The 23,980-nt window shown below is 37.9% G+C and overlaps 1 protein-coding gene and 1 non-coding gene across 2 annotated transcripts in view; both read left to right on the top strand.

The window, feature by feature from the left end:
* The window catches only part of EFCAB5 (EF-hand calcium binding domain 5), an 81,906-nt gene that overhangs the window by 15,249 nt on the left and 42,677 nt on the right, over positions 1-23,980 (top strand). Inside the window, exons 5-8 of the mRNA XM_059669749.1 lie at positions 5,929-6,085; positions 11,356-11,425; positions 14,971-15,041; positions 21,237-21,392. Of these exons, the coding sequence (XP_059525732.1) occupies positions 5,929-6,085; positions 11,356-11,425; positions 14,971-15,041; positions 21,237-21,392 (454 nt within the window). The remainder of the gene's footprint in view (positions 1-5,928; positions 6,086-11,355; positions 11,426-14,970; positions 15,042-21,236; positions 21,393-23,980) is intronic.
* Positions 17,010-17,116, top strand: LOC132219509 (U6 spliceosomal RNA). Its single transcript, XR_009449500.1, has one exon. It is a non-coding gene; the product is annotated as a U6 spliceosomal RNA (small nuclear RNA).

The raw sequence follows: 23,980 nt of genomic DNA, 5'->3' as shown, positions 1-23,980 counted from the left end.
TTCTAATAAAGCTTTATTTATGGACCAGGCTGGTGTTGCTCAGTGGTAGAGCATCAGCTGCACAATTCAGGTCGTGGGTTTGATTCCTGATCAAGGGCATGTGCCTGAGGTGCAGGTCTCACCTCTCTCTCTATCTGTCTGTCTCTCTCTTTCTCTCTCTATCTCCCTTCCACTCTCTCAAAAAATCAATGGAAAAAATATCCTTGGGTGAGGATTAACATAAAACACCAAAGTCTATTTATGGATACTAAAATGTTAATGTCTTGAATTTCTATATGCCACAATATATTATTATTATTGTTATTTAAAAAAATACTTTAAAATATAACAATCTTGGCTTCTGAGTTGTGCAAAACAAGACAGCAGGCCGGATTTGGCCCCCAAGTTGTAGTTTGCTGATCCTTGGTCTAGTTAATATCTTTTAAATTTCTTCCAAATCTAAAAAAGACCCCCAAAACCAATTAAGACACTTGTAATCTCTTCCTGAATCTCCACATTTACCTTTGAATGTATTCTGGCATGGTTACTTATACTTAAATTTATAAAGAAACCTAAAATTCTTTGTGACTTGTTTTGTGTCCTTCCTGTGGTAAGCAACAAATTAGAAACTTTATAATGATAATTTTTTTTGGAATTAGGTACATCTGTTCCTCTGGAATGAAATAAGAGATATTTACAGACCTCTTGTTTTACTTTATGTAGAGACATGACATTTTTGTTTTCAGCCGAAACAGTCTTTCTCAGAGAATGGTTGCCTACCAAAGACATCAGAATTATCTGGGTGATTGGTTAAAAGTAAAGATTTCCATCGTCTTCCTCAAATCTTCTGAATCAGAAACCCTAGGAATGCATTTAAAACAAGTTCTACTGGAGATTATATGAACACTAAATTTTCAAGATCAATCATTTGGCAAAACAAGTTAAGGGAGTTTTAGTACTAGTGAAAAGTTCCAACAACAGCAGGAAGCAGTATCATCAAATTTAATAAACAGCTTAAAGAACACTTGTGTTCACCATCTGTTCTTGCAGAACAATCGATTAGATTTGTATTTAGTTCTGTTTCCATTAAAAAAAAACTTTAAATTTGGGAATTGGTGTCAAGGTTGTAAATCAATATATTAACAAATCCTTTGTCCTGTTAGCGCTGTGTAAATCTCATTCAGTACATAAAACTAGGCATTTTTCAACATTTATAGTAAGGGTAGTAATAGGCATAGTAGGACTTTGGTCTTGACTCGATTGCCAATCAATAGCATGACACAAGAAAATTAGTTCATTTCATTGGTGTTTCTTGAACGAGGAATTTGATATTTAGGGTCATTTGAGGTTTGAAAGAGCCCTAGTTTCTATTGAGCACTATGTTGTAGGAATTTCATGAAAGAGTTAAAATAATCAAAGATCCTCTTTTTTTTTTTTTTCTTTTTTTTTGCCTGGATTGTCAGGATCAGGGCTTCATCTCTCTCTGGTAAAAATCCAAGATCTATAGGTCAAAATGTGACAAAAGCAAAATGAGTGTCAGGCATTGGTAGACTATCCAGAAATCCTAGGGATGCCTTACACCAGCACTATGTCTACTGACTTGAAGCTCGGATACCCAACATCTTTGCAAAAACAGTCCTGCTTTAAAATTCTCCAAACTATATCACTGTTTGTGTTGTTCTCAACCCATTAGAGAGCTTCGGAGAAGTCCATTTTGGAAATGAGAGCTTTCCTTATTTATTTTCAAGAACAAAGACAAAAATTTTACTTGCTTTTTTAAGACTTTATCTTCTGGTGATTATGTTAAAATGTTCACTTTCCTCAGCCTGAGCTAAAGTTTTCATGTGCCTGTTTCCCAGAACAAAAAGGGATTCATCTCTGTTTGGTGTCTAAGGACAATAGATAGAAAAGACACTCTTTACTGATTTGGAACAATTTTTATAGTGGCAGCCACTTTCTGAAAAATAAAATATTATTGCTGTTTGTAAGTTTTACGTATACAATCTTTTTATTGCTTTTCATTAGGGTTCCTGGAAGAGAGGTATAGAATTAAAGTGGACTTTAATCCTTACATGTAATTTTGCAAAACCAGTAAGGAGGCTATGTTTGTCTCATTTTGCTTTTCTTCATATTTTTTTTAGCATCTTTCCCCTCTGATTGTTGGTTCCTCCAGTGCTTGAGAATACATATTCTGAAAGTCACTACTGCCTTGTGAATTGATAATGAAAAAAACCTTGCTCTTAAAATAGGATTACAAACTTTCAATAGCCTGATTATGGTGATGGTTAGACATATTTACACGTGTTGAAATTTGTACAACTATGCACCAAAAAGGTCAATTTTACTGTATGATATATTATTCAAAAGCAAAAAAATTTAAACAGTAGAAATAAGGATTATAGAGGACAATTATTAATGTTAGAATGTCACACTGCTCCAGAAAAGTGGGACCTATTATACTATCATTGTTCTCTCTCTTCTCCACCAAATCATGATACACAGTCCTGATCCTAGAATGGGAGTTTAAATGAACCAGGAAGTAGATCTAAGGGATCCAGGGCAAAAACTTGGATCTTCTTGTGTAGTAGTTAATAGTGATGTGTATCCAGTTCTGGCTTGGTAATGACCTCTGGTCCCTACATCTGTTGCTTATTTCATAATCACTATGTATCTATGATAAACCTTCAGATACCTTCTGGACATTTTCCCTATGAGTCCTCTTTATAAGCCTTTTAACTAATAATGGAACACTTAATCCAGGAAGAGAAAGAACCACTAAGAAACATTCCATAGAAATTACTTTCTCGACCACAGCTACATAAAGGAGATAAATAAGCCAGTAAAAATGCATTAAGCATTAAGGAAACACAAACCAAGTGAAAACTAAAAGGGAAAGAGACACATGCCTTTATTTTGCTTAAATAATTCCCTGCAAATTAACTCATCTGCAGTGTTCAAGGAGCTTACGCAGATTATGTGACAAATATGTTGTGTATGTTTCTGTTGGAATGTGGTATCTGCAAAGGGTCTGAAGGTTTACTTCAAAGGACGTACTTTTTGTGTTTAAAAACACACATACAGACACCAAAATGTCTAACTCATCCTTACAAGATGCCAGCACTAGGGACTTGGCAAGACTGAGGGAATGTTTCATCCTTGATATAGGGCTTTCTTAGTTGCCAGGAGACAGTGACTTCCTAGGCAGATGTCTGTCTGCTCATACTCCACACCAGCTGCCACCTCTTTCCTGAGCCAAACCCTTGTGCTTACATTATGCTAGGAAATCCCATAGATGCTTCTCCTGAAGTAATATTATTAATATTAATCATCTTGACAATCTGTATTGAATATCATATTTTATCAATCCAGTAAAATAGATTATGCCAAAAGTGAGTGGATAGATAAGGAAATGCTTTTTTAAAATATAGTATTTGAATAACTATTATACCCAAATGTATGTGATAGGACTTTTTCCAAACAGGTTCTATGTTTGTTTAACCTTAAGCATAATAATAATATATATAGATTGAGTAGTTCATATTAATTTAGAAACTATACTCTGTTGTATATGTATATATCCCAATATTAAGTACTTAGAAATTCAAGTACTTATACACTAAGAATTTACCACACACACAAGACTAATACCGCCCCCCCCCCCCCACACACACACCTGCAACTTGATGTTGGATGAATTTATAGTTCTTCTTCAGTGGCATAAAACATGATTAATGTTAAAAAGACTAAGGTAGAGCTCCTGAATCAAGGTCTCCCCAGCTAGGGCTGGATATCTGGGATAATGCCGGACAAGCTTTGTTAGTACAGTAGAGACATCTAAGACTACCTAGGATGTTTAGAAATTCCTAGTATTTGCCAACTGTTCTGTTGATTCATTTTAAACTATCCAGTAACTGATATCCTCAAAAGAAGATAGGATTTTTTTCTGTTCAGAGAATAGACTGAAAACCTTATGTGCAACTGACTTGGTTTTTAATGGCTGAAGATCTTATGTGCAACTAACTGCCTTGGGTTATATATCCTCTGCCTTGCTCAGTCCTACACCAGCAAAACAGATGCTTCCTAGTCCTCCAGGGGGGAATATTCTTACTCCTTCCAATACTGAATTGAAACTCAACCACCTCATTAGGAAACAGGAAATCATCACCATCAAGGCTAGTTTCAAAGTTTGGAGGCACTAGATCAGAGGTATCCAGCATACTATGCTTCTTTCCACCTCAGGGTCTTAACATATGTCATCTCCTCTGCCTGTTATCATTCTTCTTCCTCTTTAGCTATCTTACCAATCCTTTAGAGTTCAGCTTAGTTCAAATACTATGTCATTTTAAATTAATTTACCTATTCTAATCTTGCTCTCATTATGTAAGTTTGTAAGTTTTTTGTGTTATTTTTCTTGTGCTTGTTTTGTTTTTTACATACACAAGATTATTAATTTTGGGTAATTGACAGAAACCCAATTTTGTTAATCCCTCTTTGTGTTGCAGTATCAATACACCTAAGGATCTGGAGACACCCAGTACTTATTACACAATATTGTTTACTTAACTGTTCTGCATTGTACCCTAAGCTTTATAATAGCAAAAACATAGTAGGAGCTCAATACATGTTTGTCTTTGAGTGAATAAATGACTGACTTAGGGAGTAAATTGGAAAAAGCTAGAAGAAAGACACAGAATAGAGAGTCAGGCAGAAAAGAAGACAGAAATTTAGGAGAATGCTTTATAGAGAGGGGAAAGAGAGAGAAGTGGAGAGAGGGAAGCAGAGAAAGAGACAGATAAAGTGGCAGAGGGAGAAAGAGAAGTGGAAGAGCAGGAGAGCCAGCAGAGGAAAGGACTGGGGGCTCCGAGATAAGTGGTAGAGGTTTGGCTGCTTAGCAGTTGTATCACAGGAACTTAGCACTTCCTTTAAAATACTAATGAATCTTCCAGCACTTTTAAATCATTACAGAACCTTCTACACTATTAAACCACATTGAAATTTTGGGTTTCAAACCTCAAAGTTTATTTTTGAAGGCTTATTTTCCTAGAGAATTTTGAAGATCTTATCTGGGCACAAAGAAATTACTTAGATTTTAGGGATTGTTTTTTTGTTTTGTTTTGTCTTGTTTTTTAGTATTATGGGTATCCAAATGACCAGTTCTCTCTGAAAAGTCTTTTGCCTTTTAAAGTATATCAGATTACCTTCGTCTTTCTTCTTTAAAAGATGAAGACCTGCCTCAAACATTATTGCAAAACTGTACTTGAAACCAGCACCTATTTTTATTATTTTGAACTATTTTGGTATTTCAATCAAAACCAATTTGGGGGTTTTGAAGTCCTAGTCAGGATGATGAACATAGGAACAATTAAAATCACAATGCTTCCCCCATTTTCTACCTGGGTAATACAGCTCTGTCTGAAAACAAGGATAACTATTGTGCTCAGGGGCTGTCAAAGTAACTCTGGCCAGATAAAGGAATCTGGCAACATACATTCCTAGACAGAAATCAAAAGTTTGGTCCAAGGCATCAGAATTACTTGAGATGCTTGTTGTAAATGCATCTTTCAGGCTCCCATTTTAGACCTTGAATCAGAGTCATTCCACATGATTTCTGCATCAAGGAAAGAGAGACACCCCACCACCTTAAAGCCTTAGTACATTCAACCTTGATTTTACTGTATACTGTATGTGGCAGCTTCTAGGGCTATTCTTAGTATTTCTTAAGTATAGTATTTAGTTGGGTAAAATAAGGCCTATCTCCATAAAAAGTCAAATAATAGAAGACAGCCTATAATTAATGTACTGCAGGCTTGAATCAAGGATAATTTCATGAAGAAAATACAGGTTAAAAGTTTCTATGAGGCTCTGAACTCTTGTGTTCTGCCATTTGAACAATCTGAATCAAATTCAATGGTCTTAACTCAACATGTCTTCTATTTCTACATCCCTCAGAGTATCCAGGATGAAGGAGAAGATTAAAGAGAAACAAGAACAAAGAGAAACCATAAGCCAAGTCAAAGTCCAGGTGGCCAACCTACGGAAACAGGCTCTGCAGGAGCAGTTCAATGAATGGATTCTAGACCCTAAGGGAACGATTCCTATGAAAGTGGTAAGAAAGGGGGTATCTGTGAAGGGTAGGTGGGTTAGGAAATAAGAAGGTGATACTGAGTGGAGTACTAAAATCCTCCCTCTAAATTTTCAGTCCTGCTGACATAAGTCAATTCATGACACTAGTCCATGAGGGTAGATTTCTTTAATTTTCTCTTGAGTGTTTTTTAAAATTTTAGCTAGAGTTCTAAAAATACATTGACTCTGGCTGAGGTTCCTAAAATCTTCATTACAGTCAGGTATAGCTTCCATTTGTTTTTTTGTATATATGTAACTAATTACTTCTGTGGGCTAAGAGACTATCTTAGCTCCAGATGACATCTGTACTCTAAGAGTTAAATATTTTCTTTTAGGTATGTATATACAGATATGAGAATACTTACTGGTTAAATAAAATGATAAGCATATTTTTGGTTCAAAGTGAATTTTTTATTGGATTTATTGGGGTGATATTGGTTAATAAATTTATATAGATTTCAGGTGTACAGTTCTATAATACATGTATATTGTATTGTGTGTTCACCACCCCAAGTCTCCTTCCATCACCATTTATTTATCTCCCTTTTCCCTCTAGTAATCACCATAGTGTTGTCTGTGTCTATGAGTTGTTTTGTTTTGTTTTTTTATATTTTCTTTATTGATTTCAGAGAGGAAGGGAGAGGGAGAGAGACAGAATCATCAAGGATGAGAATCATTGATCCGCTGCCTCTTGCACAGCCCCACTGGGGGTGGAGCCTGAAACCTTGAATTGAATCTTGACCTCCTGGTTCATAGGTCAATGCTCAATCACTGAACCACACCGGCTTGGCTGAACAAGTTTTTTAAAAATTATTATTAATCCCTTCACCTTTTTCATCCAGCCTCTCTACCACTACCCCCCACAGTGAATTATTAAAAAATAGACGAAGGAAGATAAGCCCCAGACTGGGAGAAAATATTTGCAAAAGATATATCTGATAAAGGACTATTATCTAAAATATACAAAGAACTGTTAAAACTTAACAATAAGAAAACAAACAATCTATTAAAAAATGGGTAAAAGACCTAAACTGACAATTCCCCAGAGATATCCAGATGGCAGATAAGCATATTAAAAAATGCTCCACAGCTCTAGCCAGTTTGGCTCAGTGAATAGAACGCTGGTCCATGGATTGAAAGGTCCTAAGATCAATTCTGATCAAGGACACATACCGCTGGGGATTGAGCCTGATCCCAGGTGCTAGGCAGGGCTAGTGTGGGAGGCAACCAATTGATGTGTCTTTTTCACTGTCTCCCACCCTTCCTTCCACTCTTGCTAAAAATCAGTGGAAAAATATCCTCGGGTGAGGATTAACAACAACAACAAAAATGCTCCACATATGTTATCAGGGAAATGCAAAGTAAAACAACAATAAGGCCCAGCCAGCATGGCTCAGTGGTTGAGTGTTGACTTATGAACCAGGAGGTCAGGGTTTGATTCCCAGTCAGGCCATATGCCCGGGTTGCAGGCTCTATCCCCAGTGGAAGTTATTCAGGAGACAGCCAATCAATGATTCTTTCTCATCATAGATGTTTCTATCTCTCCCTTTCACTTCCTCTCTGAAATCAATAAACATATATTTAAAACAAACATATATTTAAAACAAACAAACAAAAAACCAATGAGATACCACAACTCACCTATCAGAATGCCCAAATTCAAGAATACTGAGAACACTAAATACTAAGATGTGCAGCTATAGGAACTTTCATTCATTGTTGTGGAAATGCAAAATGCTACAGCCACTTTGGAAGACAGTTTGGCAGTTTCTTAGAAAACTGAACATAATCTTACCATATGATCCAGCCATCATATTCCTTGGTATATACCCAAAGGAGTTAAAAACATATGTCCATGCAAAAATATGCACATAGATGATTACAGCAGCTTTATGTATAATTGCCAAAATTTGGGAGCAACCAAGATGTCCTTTAGTAGGTGAGTGGATAAATAAACTGTGGTATATCCACAAAATGGAATGTTATTCAGTACTAGAAAGAAATGAGCTATTACACCATGAAAGACATGGAGTAACCTTAAATGCATATTATTAGCTGAAAGAAGCCAACCTGAAAAGGCTACAAAACTGTATGATTCCAACTCTATGACAGTCTGGAAAAGTTAAAACTGCAGGGGTAGTAAAAAGAGCAGTTTCCAGGAGTGAGAGGGGGAGGGAGGGATAAATAGGCAGAGCACAGAGGGTTTATAGGGTGGTAAAACAATTCTGTATGATGCCATAATGATGGATACATGTCATTATACATTTGTCAAAACCCATAGAATGTACAACACCAAGAATGATCACAAATGTAAATGAAGAACTTAGGGTTATGATGTTTTCAATGAAGGTTTATTGATTGTAACAAATGGACCACTGTGGTAGGGGATGTTGATAATGGGGGAAGCTGTATACTATGTGGTAGCAGGCAGAGAGTATATGGGACTTCTCTATACTTTTTGCTCAATTGTTATGAACCTACAAATGCTCTAAAGAATAAAGTCTACTTTTAGGAGAAACCAAGATGGCGGCATAGGTAAACACTGAAAATTGCTGCCTCGCACAACCACTTCAAAAATACAACTAAAAGACAAAACGGACATCATCCAGAACCACAGGAAGGCCGGCTGAGTGGAAATTCTACAACTAGAAGGAAAGAGAAAAGCACACTGAGACTCAGAGGAGGTGCGGAAGTAAAGTGCATAGGTACAGAGGCGCACGTGGAAAGGGCTGGCAACTGAGGACGCGGTTGTCTTTTTCAATCGGGAGGGAGTCTCAAGCTCCTGACTGCTCTGAACTCCAGTTCCGGGTGAGTCTCTGGGGACCCAGACTCATAATACGGGGAGAAACTGGATTGTTTGGCATCGGTCGGAACTGGAGGGCAGCTTTCTCTCAGAGGTGCTTGCAGCGATTATGGGGACACTGAGACATGGCCTATTAGGGTAGGACTGAGGAGCAGCCATAGCTGCTTGCTCTGCCCTGTTGAGACCCGGCCCCACCCAGCTGTGAGCAGAAGCTTTTGAATATGAAAGGCCCTGGCCCTTTGCAACCTGAAAATTACCTAACAAATTGCAGCTGGGTCAGAAAGACCCAGAACTTCCAAAAGAAGGCCCAAGGCCACACAGCAGCTTGCACTGCTTCACAGCTGGGCTTCATCTGGGCACCCCCAAACCTCAAACAAAGAAGAGGAATTTGCAGATCTCTCCTTAGCTCCTGCTGGGTAGCCTCAGACAGAGGCTAAATTAGCACCTCCTTAGAGATCCAAGAGCCAGTGTACCCAGTGGTCTGAGTGGGACCATCCAGATTACAACTCCTCAGATCCATAAGGGCCATACTCAGGAGGCAGACTCAGTGAGCACCAAAGCCCCACTGAAGCAAGTCTTGCCCCAGAAGAATGTCTCCAGCACAGAAGTTCTCCCACTGCAGACACAGCTGATTCTCACAGCCAATTGGCCTGGAGGTCAATTTCTCCCAGTGATACCTACAACAGTCAAGGCTTAACTACAACAAGACTGTGCACAAAGCCCACAAAGGGGTGCACCAAGAGTGTCCACCTCAGGTAATTGGGGAGGCTGAGCCACTGGGCCCATAGCACAGAAAGCCACTCCATCAACACAGGGAAGCATAAAAAATGTGGAGACAAAGACACAGGTCACAAATGACAGAAATGGAGGAAAGCAAACTACTGGATATAGAGTTCAAAACCACAGTTATAAGGTTTTTCAAGAATTTTCTAGAAACCACCAATAAATTTAGTGAGACTCTCAAGAAATCTAGTGAGACCCTCAAGGTTTTGAAAAAGGACCAACTAGAAATTAAGCATACACTGACTGAAATAAAGAATATTATACAGAGTTCCAACAGCAGACTAGAGGATCGCAAGAATCAAGTCAAGATTTGAAATACGAAGAAGCAAAAAACACCCAACCAGAAAAACAAAAAGAAAAAAGAATCCGAAAATATGAAGATAGTGTAAGGAGCCTCTAGGACAACTTCAAGCATACCAACATACGAATTATAGGGGTGCCAGAAGAAGAGAGAGAGCAAGATATTGAAAACCTATTTGAAGAAATAATGACAGAAAACTTCCCCTACCTGGTGAAAGAAACAGACTTACAAGTCCAGGAAGCGCAGAGAACCCCAAACAAAAGGAATCCAAAGAGGGCCACACCAAGACACATCATAATTAAAATGCCAAGAGCAAAAGACAAAGAGAGAATCTTAAAAGCAGCAAGAGAAAAACAGTCAGTTACCTACAAGGGAGTACCCATATGACTGTCAGCTGATTTCTCAACAGAAACTATGCAGGCCAGAAGGGAGTGGCAAGAAATATTCATAGTGATGAACAGCAAGAACCTACAACCAAGATTACTTTACCCAGCAAAGCTATCATTCAGAATTGAAGGTCAAATAAAGAGCTTCACAGATAAGGAAAAGCTAAAGGAGTTCATCACCACCAAACCAGTATTATATGAAATGATGAAAGGTATCCTTTGAGAAAGAAGAAAAAGGTAAAGATACAAATTGTGAACAACAAATACACATCTATCAACAAGTGAATCTAAAAATCAAGTGAATAAATATTTCTGATGAACAGAATAAACTGGTGAATATAATAGAATCAGGGGCATAGAAAGGGAGTGGACTGACTATTCTCGGTGGGGGGAAGGGGTGTGAGGAGTGCGGGAAGAGACGACAAAAATCGTACACCTATGGATGAGGACAGTGGGGCGGGGGGGTAAGGGCAGAGGCTGGGGTGGGAACCGGGTGGAAGGGAGCTATGGGGGGGGAAAAGAGGAACAACTGTAATAATCTGAACAATAAAGATTTAATTTAAAAAAATAAAAATAAATAAAGAGAAAAAAGAATAAAGTCTACTTTTAATAAATGGACCAAGAAGAAGTCTGAAATTTTTTGTGTGTAATTGAAGAATAAGAAATTTTAGAGGATTCTGTGGATTGCCAAATTGTTTGCCAAAGGTGCCTTAGCTCCATCATCCCCCATATCTAAGGGTTGATAGAAATGGCCCTGGAAGGGGCAAAATGGGATCGTCCTCAGCATCCTAATTTTTACACAAAAAGGATGGGAATCATTGAGTACATATATGTGAACTAATTTTACATATCTATAAACTAAGTGTTAATTATTACTATTCCTGTCCCTGGGTGTAAACTGAAAAATTACAGATGGTTTTAGTCTGAAATACTAAGTATATGGTAATTGAGAAGTAATACATGATCTTTTTGATTTATAGATTCAGAATGCTCTTCATGATTTTTTTCAAAATCCAGATTTCAAGCTTGGTAAGCATGCCAATTACTACAGTATTTGTGTTTTTTCCTCTTTTGGGGAGAAGGGAAGGGATGCTGAATTAAGATGAAGAGTCAATATTGAGATGAATATTACTCAAAGCTCTTACAGAAGTATTTGAGCTTTTTTCTGCTCTTTCAATTTTTTTTTTAAATCCTCACCTGAGGATATTTTTCCATTGATTTTTAGAGAGAGTGTAAGAGAGAGGGAAAGATAGAGAGAAATATCGATGTGAGAGAAACACATCGATTGGTTGCCTCCTGCACAAGCCCCAACCAGGGCCCAGGCCAGGGAGGAGCCTGCAATTGAGGTATGTGCCCTTGACTGGAATCAAACCTGCGACCCTTCAGTTGCAGGGTGGTGCTCTATCCACTGAGCCAAACTGGCTAGAGTTTTTTTTCTCTTTCCAGATGGAGAATGTAGAAAAGCAGAGAAGCAATCAGTGATTTTCAATTCTTTTAGTCCAGTGCCCCATTTTATTACAAATATTCTGTAATACCCCTTTAATTATCCTGTCAAATTCCTAGAAAACATTACTTACATACACAGAATTTTTTAAAAAAGGTATGTCATAAATGTGATACAAAGAAATAAAAGATATAAAAATTATATGCACTGTATTTCAATACATAAATGCTAGGTTATAACTTCATTATAAGATATAACAGAGTGGTAACATTTGTACCTCCTTATAATTAATGTTTACATGTAAGAAAAGTAGCCCGGCCAGCATTGCTCAGTGGCAAGCGTTGACCTATGAACCAGGAGGTCACAGGTTGGTTCCCGGTCAGGCACATGCCGGGTTGTGGGCTCAACTGGGCGTGCAGAAGGCAGCCAATGATTCTCTCTCATAATTGATGTTTCTATCTCTCTCTCTCTCTCTTTCCCTCCTCTCTGAAATCAATAAAAATATATATTAAAAATAAATATAAGAAAAGTAAAAATTATATCCAATCAACCATTTCTTTGTATTTGAAATTTTGAAATAGGAGCCAAATGAATGTACTTGTATACATTCCATGGGTAGTAAAATGGGAGAGCTATAAAACGCAGACTGACAGGTGTGTTATATTGGAATTCAGATACAATGTATGATATTACCTCCCATTACATAATTTTCTGAATAGTGAATAGCTCTTGGCAAAATTCCAGAATGAAGTAGAGTATACTAGCAATCCTCTCTCACATTTTCACAGTAGTTACATTCTTTAAAAATTCAACAGCAAATATATGTTCTCTGTTTATATGCAGTAAAATGGAGTTAGGTTCTAGACTTCAAATAATTCTAAGCAGAATTTTCACCTACTTGCATTTCTAGCAGGAGGGAGGGAGTCTTTTCTTTGCAGGAATTGCAGGAGTTCTGCCCCTACTCCTAATCCTCATCAACAAAAACTCACCTACACATTTCCTCCATGCTCACTGGGGAGGAAGGAGACAGTACTATACCTATGGAATTTTTAAAAATCTTTTTTTATTGATTTCAGAGAGGAAGGGAGAGGGAGAGAGAAACATCAATGATAAGAGAGAATAAATGATTGGCTGCCTTCTGCACGCCCCCTACTGGAGGTCAAGCCCACAACCCAGACATGTGCCCTTGAACCCAGGACCCTTCAATCTGCAGGCCGACACTCTATCCACTGAGCCAAACCAGCTAGGGCTACACCTATGGATTTTGATGCTTTTGCTTTCAGAAAGGTATCCTTATATGAGTTTGTGTCCTGACATTTACATAATTTATGTAAATCAATATGTAATTGATTGATTTTTGACCACTTTATTACATTAATAACAATAGATTGTCTGACATCTGTTCATACTTTTTAAAACAAAATATGCTTTACAACCTCCCAATCACTGTTCCCCAAACATGATTTGGACGTTGTTGACAGCCTTTTCTCTTTCTACCTTTTCATCCTATCCAAAAACTATAATTATTCAGTCAGCACAACCTCAAGTCCCCTTTCAAAAAAAATTTAAATGACTTGTTTTATTTAGTTGGTTTTTGAAGGGGCACAAAAGGAACGAGTTAAGAGAGCTGTATTTGAGATTGTGATAAAATGAGAGAAATTTAGAACGCTCTAGTTGGCATTGATGGTTTCTTCTCTCACCTCCTATACTACATAGTATTAATTTTCTGTGCCATTTATTCACTCAATATTTACTGAGTCCTCACTTAGTTCCAGATACTATGATGGGGTAGAGAATACCAAGAGGACTAAGATATGTTCCCACTGCCGTTAAATTGCTCAAAGTCCAGCCAGCGGACTGACACATATACTTAATAACAACTGTTACTAGTAGAAACCTGTCTGGCTTGTGTAATATTCCAGAGCTGTGGGAAGATCTGGGATGGAGATAGCAGCATTTAATACATACGCTTTACTAAAGCATATACAGTCCTTTTATGATAATAACTGAGATATGTGTGTATATATATATATATATATATATATATATATATATAATATGCAAAGTGTCTCCTTGGGAGTTTGACCAACCGGGAGTTTGATCGCTTGCTATGACATGTGCTGACCACCAGGGAGTGGTGCGGAATGAAAGAAGGCCCTGTCAGGCAGCTGGCAGCTGGGGAAGGAAGGCCCCGGCTGGCAGCTGGCAGCTGCTAGGGACCCTCCTCATGTATGAATTTCATGTACTGGGCCTCTAGTCTTATAATAAGCAGTTAAACAATCAATAGTGACTAAAGAATATTTTTATGCATCAGCCCATGATTGGCAGGAGGAACTACTGTTAGAAGTAGGAGAGGAAGCCAGTGTATTGATTTTTTCACCTTAAGCTTTCACACAATTTTCACTTTTGTGTCTTGGTAAGGTCAATAAAGATCACATAATTGTCACATTAAATGGAAGTTTAAAAAATCTTTATTTAAACTAACTGCTACATTCACCATTATTTAGCACTCTGTTATTCATGAAAATTTTTTTCTTTGCTTTTGTGATATTATTCTCTCTTGATTTTTACATCTATCTGTGATCACCCTTTAGCCGATGTTTCTGGTTCTTCTTTTCTTTGCTTTAAATGTTGTTTTCCAGAGTTTCTTTTTTGGCTTTATTATCACTTTACACATTATACACACTTTTCTTATTCAAACCCATGACTTCTGTTAATGATTCTCATCCATGTTTCCATCCCAAACCTTCCCCCTGAGTTCCAGATTCTATTTGAAAAGATTTGCAAGGTAAGTGGTTAAGTGTGCAAGTTGCAGATCAATATGATCATATTTATATACAGAAAACAAAAGATATGTGTATGTGTAGTCTTTTATACTATCAGTGTGCATATTTGTTTCTGCTTTATTTCAACCTCGTCATTAAAAAGGTAGGCACATTCTTTTCAGTTTTGGGGTTGTTTGGTTAAATAAAATAATAATTTTATAGTAATTGGAATGTTACCCAACTATATATCTTTTACTTTATTGCAAATATTGATGAACATTAATTAAGAAATACTTTTATGTTCTTTTAAAGCACTATGATATGAATAAAAAATATGAATGTATTGTAACCACACTAACTAGCAAATAACCTTTATTCCATAATAGAAATACTTTGCAAACAGTTGGATATTGCTGACTCAATGGAGCAAAGATTGAACAAAATGGAATTTATAGAAGTAAGAAGTTAAAGTATTCATTATTTGACTCAAATTATTTTGCCAGTTTTGGTGAATGTCACATATACATTAACTTAGAATTAAATTAAATGGAAACATAATAACTTGTTTTATTGATTCTAAGATGCACATTTTGAATATTTTAATGCCTCTGAAATTATGGTTATGTCTTATAATCAAAGGCATCTTACAATTTCTTTCAATCAGTGGTATTCATGATGTGAAAGTGTGAAAAATTCCATTGACACCTTTGGGTAAGATAAAGAAAACCCATCTTCTTGTATTCAGTGAAATCTGGTTATACAAATAACAATGAGATCTAAAACTTACCTATGGGCCAGGCACATTTTTTAAAATTAGGAGAATTACTTATTATCAGAGCAATGTGGTAAAAATGAACACCTGGTCTTCCCAATTGGCAGAGAGGGAAGTCTTCTTTAGCAATGTCTGTTAAAATGTAACTTCTCTGATTCTTCCATGTTATTGGAGACCTCTTCATATTTCATATTTACTTAATTGTAAGATAACTTTTCTTTTTGCACTTCTAAAATCAAAATTCATCTTACAGGTGATGGAGATGTCTATGGCCTTGGTGATGATGATTTTGGTTTATATTTATTTTCCATAAGAGGGAAAACACTTTATTTTGAGGTATGGTTGACATGTAAACAGCTGTACATATTTACATAGACACACTTGAATTGAATATGTATAGCTTTTAATATGTCAACTATACCCCAATAAAGTTTTTTAAAAGATGTATCTTATAATCAATGTAGATATTTAATAAAATAATATTTTCCTCTCTTCTCCAACCTTCCAAATCTGTTCTTAAATCAATAGTCTATCTTATAATTGGTGATTTTTTTGGTAATTGAAAAAAATGCTATTTGTACTTGATAAATAAAGCACCTAATATAAAATGACAAAAAGATGGAATACTACGCTGCTGTAAAAAAGAAAGAACTCTTACCATTTGCAACAGCATGGATGGACCTGGAGAGCATTATGCTAAGCAAAATAAGCCAGTCAGCATATCACATGACTTCATTCATTTGTGGACTGTAATGAATATTATAAACTAATGAACAAAAATAGATACAGAGACAAAGAAACATTGAACAGACTGTCAAACTTCAGTGGGAAGGCAGGGGAGGAGTAGGGGATGGGGGAAAGAGATCATATAAACATAATCAATGGACATGGACACTAAGGGGGTGAGGGCATGTGTCAGGGGGTAGGGGTGGCTGTGGGGAAGTCAATGGGGGAAAAGGGAGACATATGTAATACTATATATAGTACTTTAAACAATAAAATAAAACTTTAAAAAAAAGATGAAATTAAGAGAATTTTTAAAGAATATCTGATAATGAAAGTAAGCAATAAACAAACAAAACTGAGCAGATTTCAAGATTAAAAATAATCTAGTAGAACCAAGACTTTTTTATATTTGTAAGTGTTAAAGCTTTCTATTTGTAAATTGTAAAATTAATATAAAGGTGATAGGACACTTTAAAGCTTTATGAGTTTATAGAAAATTATAATCCTATATAATAAAAGTATAATATGCAAATCAACTGAATGGGGGAACTACCAGTCGGCAGGGGGCGGGACTGGCAAGCAGGTGGCGCCAGGCCAGCCAAGGCACGTGCCAGCAGGTAGAGGGAGGGGACGGTGATGGGGGAGGGGCGGCAGTGACCAGTGGTGGCAGAGGGGCAATGGGGCGGATGGGGCCAGCTGCCATCCCCTGATGACGCACAGAGGGAGGCCAAACTGCAGCTTAGGCCCACTCCCTCAGGGAGCTGTCAGTTGGACATCCCCTGAGGGCTCCCAGACTACAAGAGGGTGCAGGCCAGGCTGAGGGACCCCACAAGTGCATGAATTTTTGTGCACCGGGCCTCTAGTAGAATATATAAAAACTAGTTGCCTGGTGCACGAAATTCATGCACATTAAAAGGGAATTAATTAGTGCTCGCTTTGGCAGCACATATACTAAAATTGGAACGATACAGAGAAGATTAGCATAGCCCCTGCGCAAGGATGACACACAAATTCGTGAAGCGTTCCATATTTTTTTTAAAAAAGGGAATTAATTAGAGGAAATATTTTAATATTGCTATTTGCCCTTTCTCTATAATAGAAGTGTCAGAGATGAAAGAAAATTAGTAAAATGTAAGTGAAAATCTCCCTCCTGTCAGAGTCTGGGCACGCCGCAGGACCCAGAGTCAAGTCCCCGCCCACCCGCATGCACCTTGAAATTGCGTGAGACCCAGACCCAGCCGGTCCCACCCTGTCAAGCCCCGCAGGGCAGGGGGCATGACCTCAGGTCCCCCCGTCCGGGCACCAGGGTGGGGGGCACAGCCTCAGGTCCCCCGGACGAGGCGCGAGGGCGCAAGGGCGTGAGAGTGTGACAACCATTTGCATGTTAGCTCTTTGTTATATAGGATACATTAGAAATATAAAGTAAATGAACAAAAATTTGACAATAATTGTGGCAATATTAAAACTGTTTTTGATAACAGCTCTATCTATAATAATAAAAGCATAATATGCTAATTAGACTGGATGTAATAATACTTGATACAAACTCATTAGCATTCTACATAATTCCTTTGTGGATATCTATTCATCTATCTATATAATTTTGTTTTAATGGGTGGGTTGGGCTATTACTATTAATTTTACTGATATTGCTCAACTTCTCTTCCTGAAATGAAAACAGCACATGTTCAGGTACTTTCATTATAGAGAAGAGCTGTTACTTCAACTAGAAACCAAGAAAGTATTTCTTATATATAAATATTTATTGAACATATTTGATTATCTAATCAGTAAATTATTGAGCCATCTTATATGATATGACCTAGAAGTAATATTTGGGACAATTGGTTTTTTTTAAGGGACAGTTGCTTTTAAAAAGATTTGTTTTAAGGTTATTTTGTCAGAACTCGTTCAATGAAACGAAGAAAATGAAATAAATGGCAGGCTTAAAGTCAGTATGTTGTGCACAGGTGCCACCCAGTGGAGAAACTATGCCATGCAATTGCTCCGCTGATAGTCTGCAGTAGTTTCTGATTCAGTAAGCCGGAGTAGGGCCCCCAAATTCACATTTCTAACAAGCTCTCAGGTGATGTGGTCAAGGGATCCCACTTTAAGAGCCATTGATCTCATTGGGTTTTCCTTCTAAATATGTAAGTCAGCTGAAAAGACTTTTATCCTATAAAGAAAACTTTCTTGGTCGATTTTTTTAACCTAGCTCCAAAGGAAATAAGAGCATTGGCTACAGAAAACTATTACATGAAATATCTAAGCTCTGCAAAACAGCATCCTCTTTGTGACTCAGTAAGGGAGCTACTATAATACCCATTTCACAAATGAAGAAACTGGGAAGTTCAATGATTCATCTCAGGTTACTCAGCCAGTAAATATGGGAACTGGGATTTGAACCCAAACAGGCTCCACATATGAGTTCTTAACTACTATTCTTACTTCCCAAGGTAGCAGATGACCTAAACTGTGCTCATTGATCCATCAACAATAATGATAATTAGGTGGTTTGGTCAGCTAAGTAAACTAAATATTTAGAAGAGCTATTTTGCTCTGCTTCAAATTTTCCTCTTTTAATCTCTAAGCCAGTTGAATAATGGTTTATGATTCATTAGCATAGATTAAAGCCTATGTACCCCTTACATAATGCACTCTAAATTTGCCTGATAATACTGAGGAAGTAAAATATCAACTATTCCCTTCATTTCAAAAATCGTCAGGGAAATATATCAACATAATGTTTCATTTAAACAAACTGTATTAGTTACTATTCTTTAATTGCATGAAACAGAAACCAACCTGAGCTAATTTAGCTGAAAATGAAATGTGCAGAATCCGAGGGCAGGAATATGATCTGGCCTCATGAAGAGACTCGAACAGGGACTTGGAAAACTTTTCTCTCTGCTTTCTGATTTACCCATCTCTGTGTACAGACTTCCTTGGTATTTCCAGTTCACATGGAGTAATCTGGCCATCTACAAATTCTTAAGCTTAATTTATAGATCCAACCTCTCTCAGAGACCAACTGGCCATTCCCCACTCCAAATTCCAGAAACTGAATGGCTTTGTTTCGGTGAAGTACCCTCCCCTGGTCCAAACATGTATGGCTAAGGAAGTAGGATAATTCGGTACAAATTTGGCTACTGTTGTGCTTGGGTCAGAGGAGGGAATCATTGACTGTGAATTGGGCTAAAACTTCAAGAGGAGTCCAGTCAGAAACTCTTCCAGTGCTTAATCCATTTCTCTCTATCACGAAATATTACACTCAGGTGTAGATCAAGAATGTAATGTTCTTGACCCATCAAATTAGCAAAGATCTGGAAGGCAATACACACTAATGGTGAGGCTGAGGAGAAACAGTCACGCATCTGTTCGTGGTGGGAGCACAAAAGGGTAGTTACAAGCCTGACCAACATGAAAACCTACCAAAAATACAGATGCATTTACCTTCTAAGTTAGCAATCCCACTTCCAGGAATCTATTCAACAGGCGTTAAGAAAAATGGCCCAGGTCATAGGACCTGAACAGACACCTCTCCCAAGAAGACACACAAACAGCCAGCAGATATATGAAATGATGTTCAACCTCACTAGCAATTAGGGAAATACAATTCAAAACTACAGCGAGATACCACCTCATACCTGTTGGAATAGTTATTATCAACAAGACAAGTAATAACAAGTGTTGAAAGGTTGTAGAGAAAAGGGAACTGCTAGTGGGAATGTAGACTGGTATAGCCACCGTGGAAAAGTAGTCTGGCAATTCCTCAAAAATTAGAGCTACCATTTGACCCAGCAATCCCTCTCCTGGGTATATACCTGAAGAACTCGAAAACATGTACTCAAAAAGATCTATGCACCCCATGTTCATTGCAACATTATTCATTGTGGCCAAGACATGGAGACAACCAAGATGTCCTTCAATAGAAGATTAAATAAAGCAGATGTGGTACATATACACAATGGAATACTACTCAGCCATAAGAAAAGACAAAATAGTGCCATTTGCAACAACATGGATGGACCTTCAGAATGTTTGTTAAGTAAAATAAGTCAGGCAGAAAAAGCTAAGAACCATATGATTTCATTCATATGTGGACACAAACAGCAGTGTGGTGGTTGCCAGAGGGAAGAGGGTGGCGGTGGGGTGAAAGGGGCCTAATAGATGGTGATGCAAGATGATTTGACTTTGGGTGGTGGGCACATGGTGTAATATACAGATTTTTTAACATAGAAATCCACACCTGAAACCTACATGATCCTATTAACCAATGACAATCCAGAAATTTAATAATAAAATAAATAACTATTATGAACAAAGAAAAATGGCTCAAGATCATATGAGTTTGGAATAGTGGTGGTAGAAATGTGGATTCCTCAAGATAAAACAATGTGCCCACTACATTTAAGCTGGGTCTATATAATCTCAAAACAAGTCAACCATGGACTGGTTACCCGAACACCAAATATTGATCCTTCAACTTTTATATCTGCATCCTTTTCCATCTTGCTAAGAATTTAGTGTTTAAATTGAACATGATAAGAAAAGGGGCATTTGTCCCTGGACTGGAAATTTATATAGTTTTTTAAAATGGCCCAGTATCATAGCTGTTTCAGACTCTACACTTTCAAAAGGAACAGAAAATCATAGACAAAGAATACCTTATTGCAATATCAAAAAAAAAACCCAAACAAAACAAACACCCCACCTACAATCTCCATCCCTTACACTCTAATAATTAAATGTAGTCAGTTTTGGAAAACAGACACTCTTATATGCCATACATCAAAAGAAAAGCTGCATTCAATTTTTAGAGCTAGTAATTTACAGGCAACATTCCATGACTGCTGCTATTTCAAACAGTAAGGTAAAAATTGTGTCCTATATAGTGCTGATGTGAGCTAAAGGGAAATTGCTTCCAAAATATCTAGTCCCACTGGTGTGTGGTGTTGGGGACTGTATTGATCAGCTCCCTCTGCTGCACTGCCTGTAGACTAGCACTAACATGAAATGCTTTATCTAAATGACAAGCAAATGAGATGGGGGAAATGGCAGCCATTAATTTCATGCACTTCAACTGAATCCTAAGAAAAACCCAAGGAAAGAGCACAGTTTTAAATCGATCACTTTTCCTCTTTCTCTCTGCAGTACATCTCTTCGCACATTGCAGACTTGAAAAGTGAAATATTTGAAGAACTCCTTAAGCACCTTTGCCACAGTGCAGATGAATTCCGGGAGGTCATAAGAACGGATATGCGGAGGCAGATGTTTGTTGAACTCTTCCTGCACTGTGACAGTGGGAAGGTAGGGTAAGACCCTTAAAGCCATGTTTCTTAAACTATTTGTTATAAAGGACCAGTTTTTAGTTTGTTGTTAATGGTGATGTTTTTAATTTCCAATTTGCTGTGGAATGGTACTCAATGAAAACGGATTACTAAGCAGGGAAAAGGACATACAAAATACAACTCGTTTTTATTGTCAGGTTCAACTCTGATTTAGCATCTGTTACTTTCTCAAATTTGCTAGATGCTATTTTCAATTTATGTATACTTCTCACCACAGACTTGTACCAGCTTACAGACCACACGTTGCATGGCACAGCATTCCACAGCATATAACTTATCTCTAAATCTCTTTCCCATTCTCAAGAATGGTTGCTTAAGATTGTTTTTGCTTGCTCTCTTTTCTGGTGGCTTCTTATCAAAAAAAGCTGCTGGGAACAGGGAGTCTACTACATCTTATTATATTACTTCTGTAAAAGAAAAGTTTATATCAAAAAGTATTTCTAAGAGTGGTACGTGGGAGGATATTGGTGTGCTAGGATACCAAATGGATTTGCAGAATAGATACTAATTTTACTGATATATATTTGTTTATGAACTTTGTTTGATCCCCATGTTCCAGAAAAGATTGCAACAAAGGAACACGTATTAAAAGTAGGATGAAAGAAGTAAAAAATAAGAGAGATGACAGTAACTGAAGCTAGGAATAAAGCCCCAAATGCATATTTTACTGGCATAAATATTTGTTCTAGGTTGCCTACAAGTTTGAATCTAAGCTTCCTAGCCGTGAATGTGAAAAGGGAAACATGAGCAAACATTCTATCGGCGTGTTTAAGATAAATGCAAACTGATATTAAGAAGAAGTACAGAAAATTGGGGTTCAAAGTCAGCAGTTCCTCCCACAAGTACTCACAAAGGGACTTTATGTGTTGAAGTGAAGGTCCATTATGCCAGACGTATAATAAATGAAACAATGATTTTCTTGGGGAAATTTCTTATAACCACCTTAAGTGTAGGTAAATGATACCACACCTGACTGCAATTCAGAAAAAGCAAGTCTTGAAGGAGCCAATATATTGCAGTCTAGGCTCTCAGATCCCTGCTAATTTGGCTTAGGTCAGGAATATATATATTAAAATATATTTTTATTGATTTCAGAGAGGAAGGGAGAGGGAGAGAGAGATAGAAACATCATCAATGATGAGAGAGAATCATTGATTGGCTGCCTCCTGCACACCCCACACTGGGGATTGAGCTTGCAACTGGGCATACACCCTGACCGGGAATCGAACCGGTGACCTCTTGGTTCCTGGGTTGACTTAAACAACTGAGCCATACCCGGCTGGGCAGAAATCTGTATATATAAAAGCCTAAGCGACTGTTCGACCAGTAGCTATGATGCGCACTGACCACCAGGGGGCAGATGCTCAACACACAGGCATGGAAACATGGAACAGACTGATAAATCTCAGAGGGAAGGGGGGAGGGGGGAGGGTGGGAAGAGATTAACCAAAGATCTTATATGCATACTAGAGGCCCGGTGCATGGAGTTGTGTACCAGTGGGGTTCCTCAGCCTGGCCTGCAAGGATCGGGCCGAAACCAGCAGTCCAACATCCCCTAAGGGGTCCCAGATTGTGAGAGGGTGCAAGCCAGGCCGAGGGACAGCCCCCCCTCCCCGAGTGCATGAATCTGTGCACCAGGCCACTAATCTATAATAATGAAAGTGTAATATACTAATTAGACCGGACATCCTTCCAGACAACCTTCTGGATGAAGCTGGGGCTGCAAGGGAAGCCCAGGTCCTGGGCACCTGCCAGCGGCCGGAGGGAAGCCCGGTCCTGTGTGCCAGAGGGAAGCCGGTGCTGGTAGCAGGGGGAAGGAAGGCCTACTCTTGCATGAAGTTCATGCATTGAGCCTCTAGTATATTTTATAAAATCTGAAATGTCTATGTGTCCTGTTGAATATTGCTTCTTTTAACGGAACTTATAATAAGTATTGGTGACATGGAGGTCAAGATTTTACTCTCCAATAAATGCCTGGATACCAACTATTCATAGTTGGCTGGTTTAATACCAATTCATGTGCTATAACAAACATAGCAGGATCATATTTAGAGACATGAACTCTTGCATTTCTTCCCAGTATTCAAATAGAAGTTATGTGCTGATCTTGTAGGTAAGACAGATACAGTTTAGAATAAAGCAGTTTCTGAATATTTTAACCAGTAGCTGAGACAAGAGTTCAAAAGCCTGTACTTTCACTTGAAAATCCTGGGCTCCTGGAAAAAAAAAGAGAGAGAGAGAGAGAGAGAGAGAGAGAGAGAGAGAGAGAGAGAGAGAGAGAGAGAGAGAGAGAAAGGAAGAATGCAAAATATGACATCAAAGCACTTTTTCTATCACTGGGAAATTGTGACCAGCTGATGGAAGGAGGAGGTAGTAGAGGGGATGTGACTAGGGGTTTGAGGTTGTCTGGGTCCCTAAGTCAGAGTTAGTATCTGATCCCCCACCCTCGAGCCCCAATCAGGGCTGAAGGTAATATTATAGACACTTAGAAATTCTAAGTAGGTTGAGGAGAAATTTAAGAGCAGCAGGGCTTATGCTTCTTTTCCT

This window comes from Myotis daubentonii, chromosome 16 (assembly GCF_963259705.1).
Source record: "Myotis daubentonii chromosome 16, mMyoDau2.1, whole genome shotgun sequence".
NCBI lineage: Eukaryota > Metazoa > Chordata > Mammalia > Chiroptera > Vespertilionidae > Myotis > Myotis daubentonii.
Note: the sequence above shows the minus strand (reverse complement) of the source record. Positions and strands in the feature narration are given on the sequence as shown.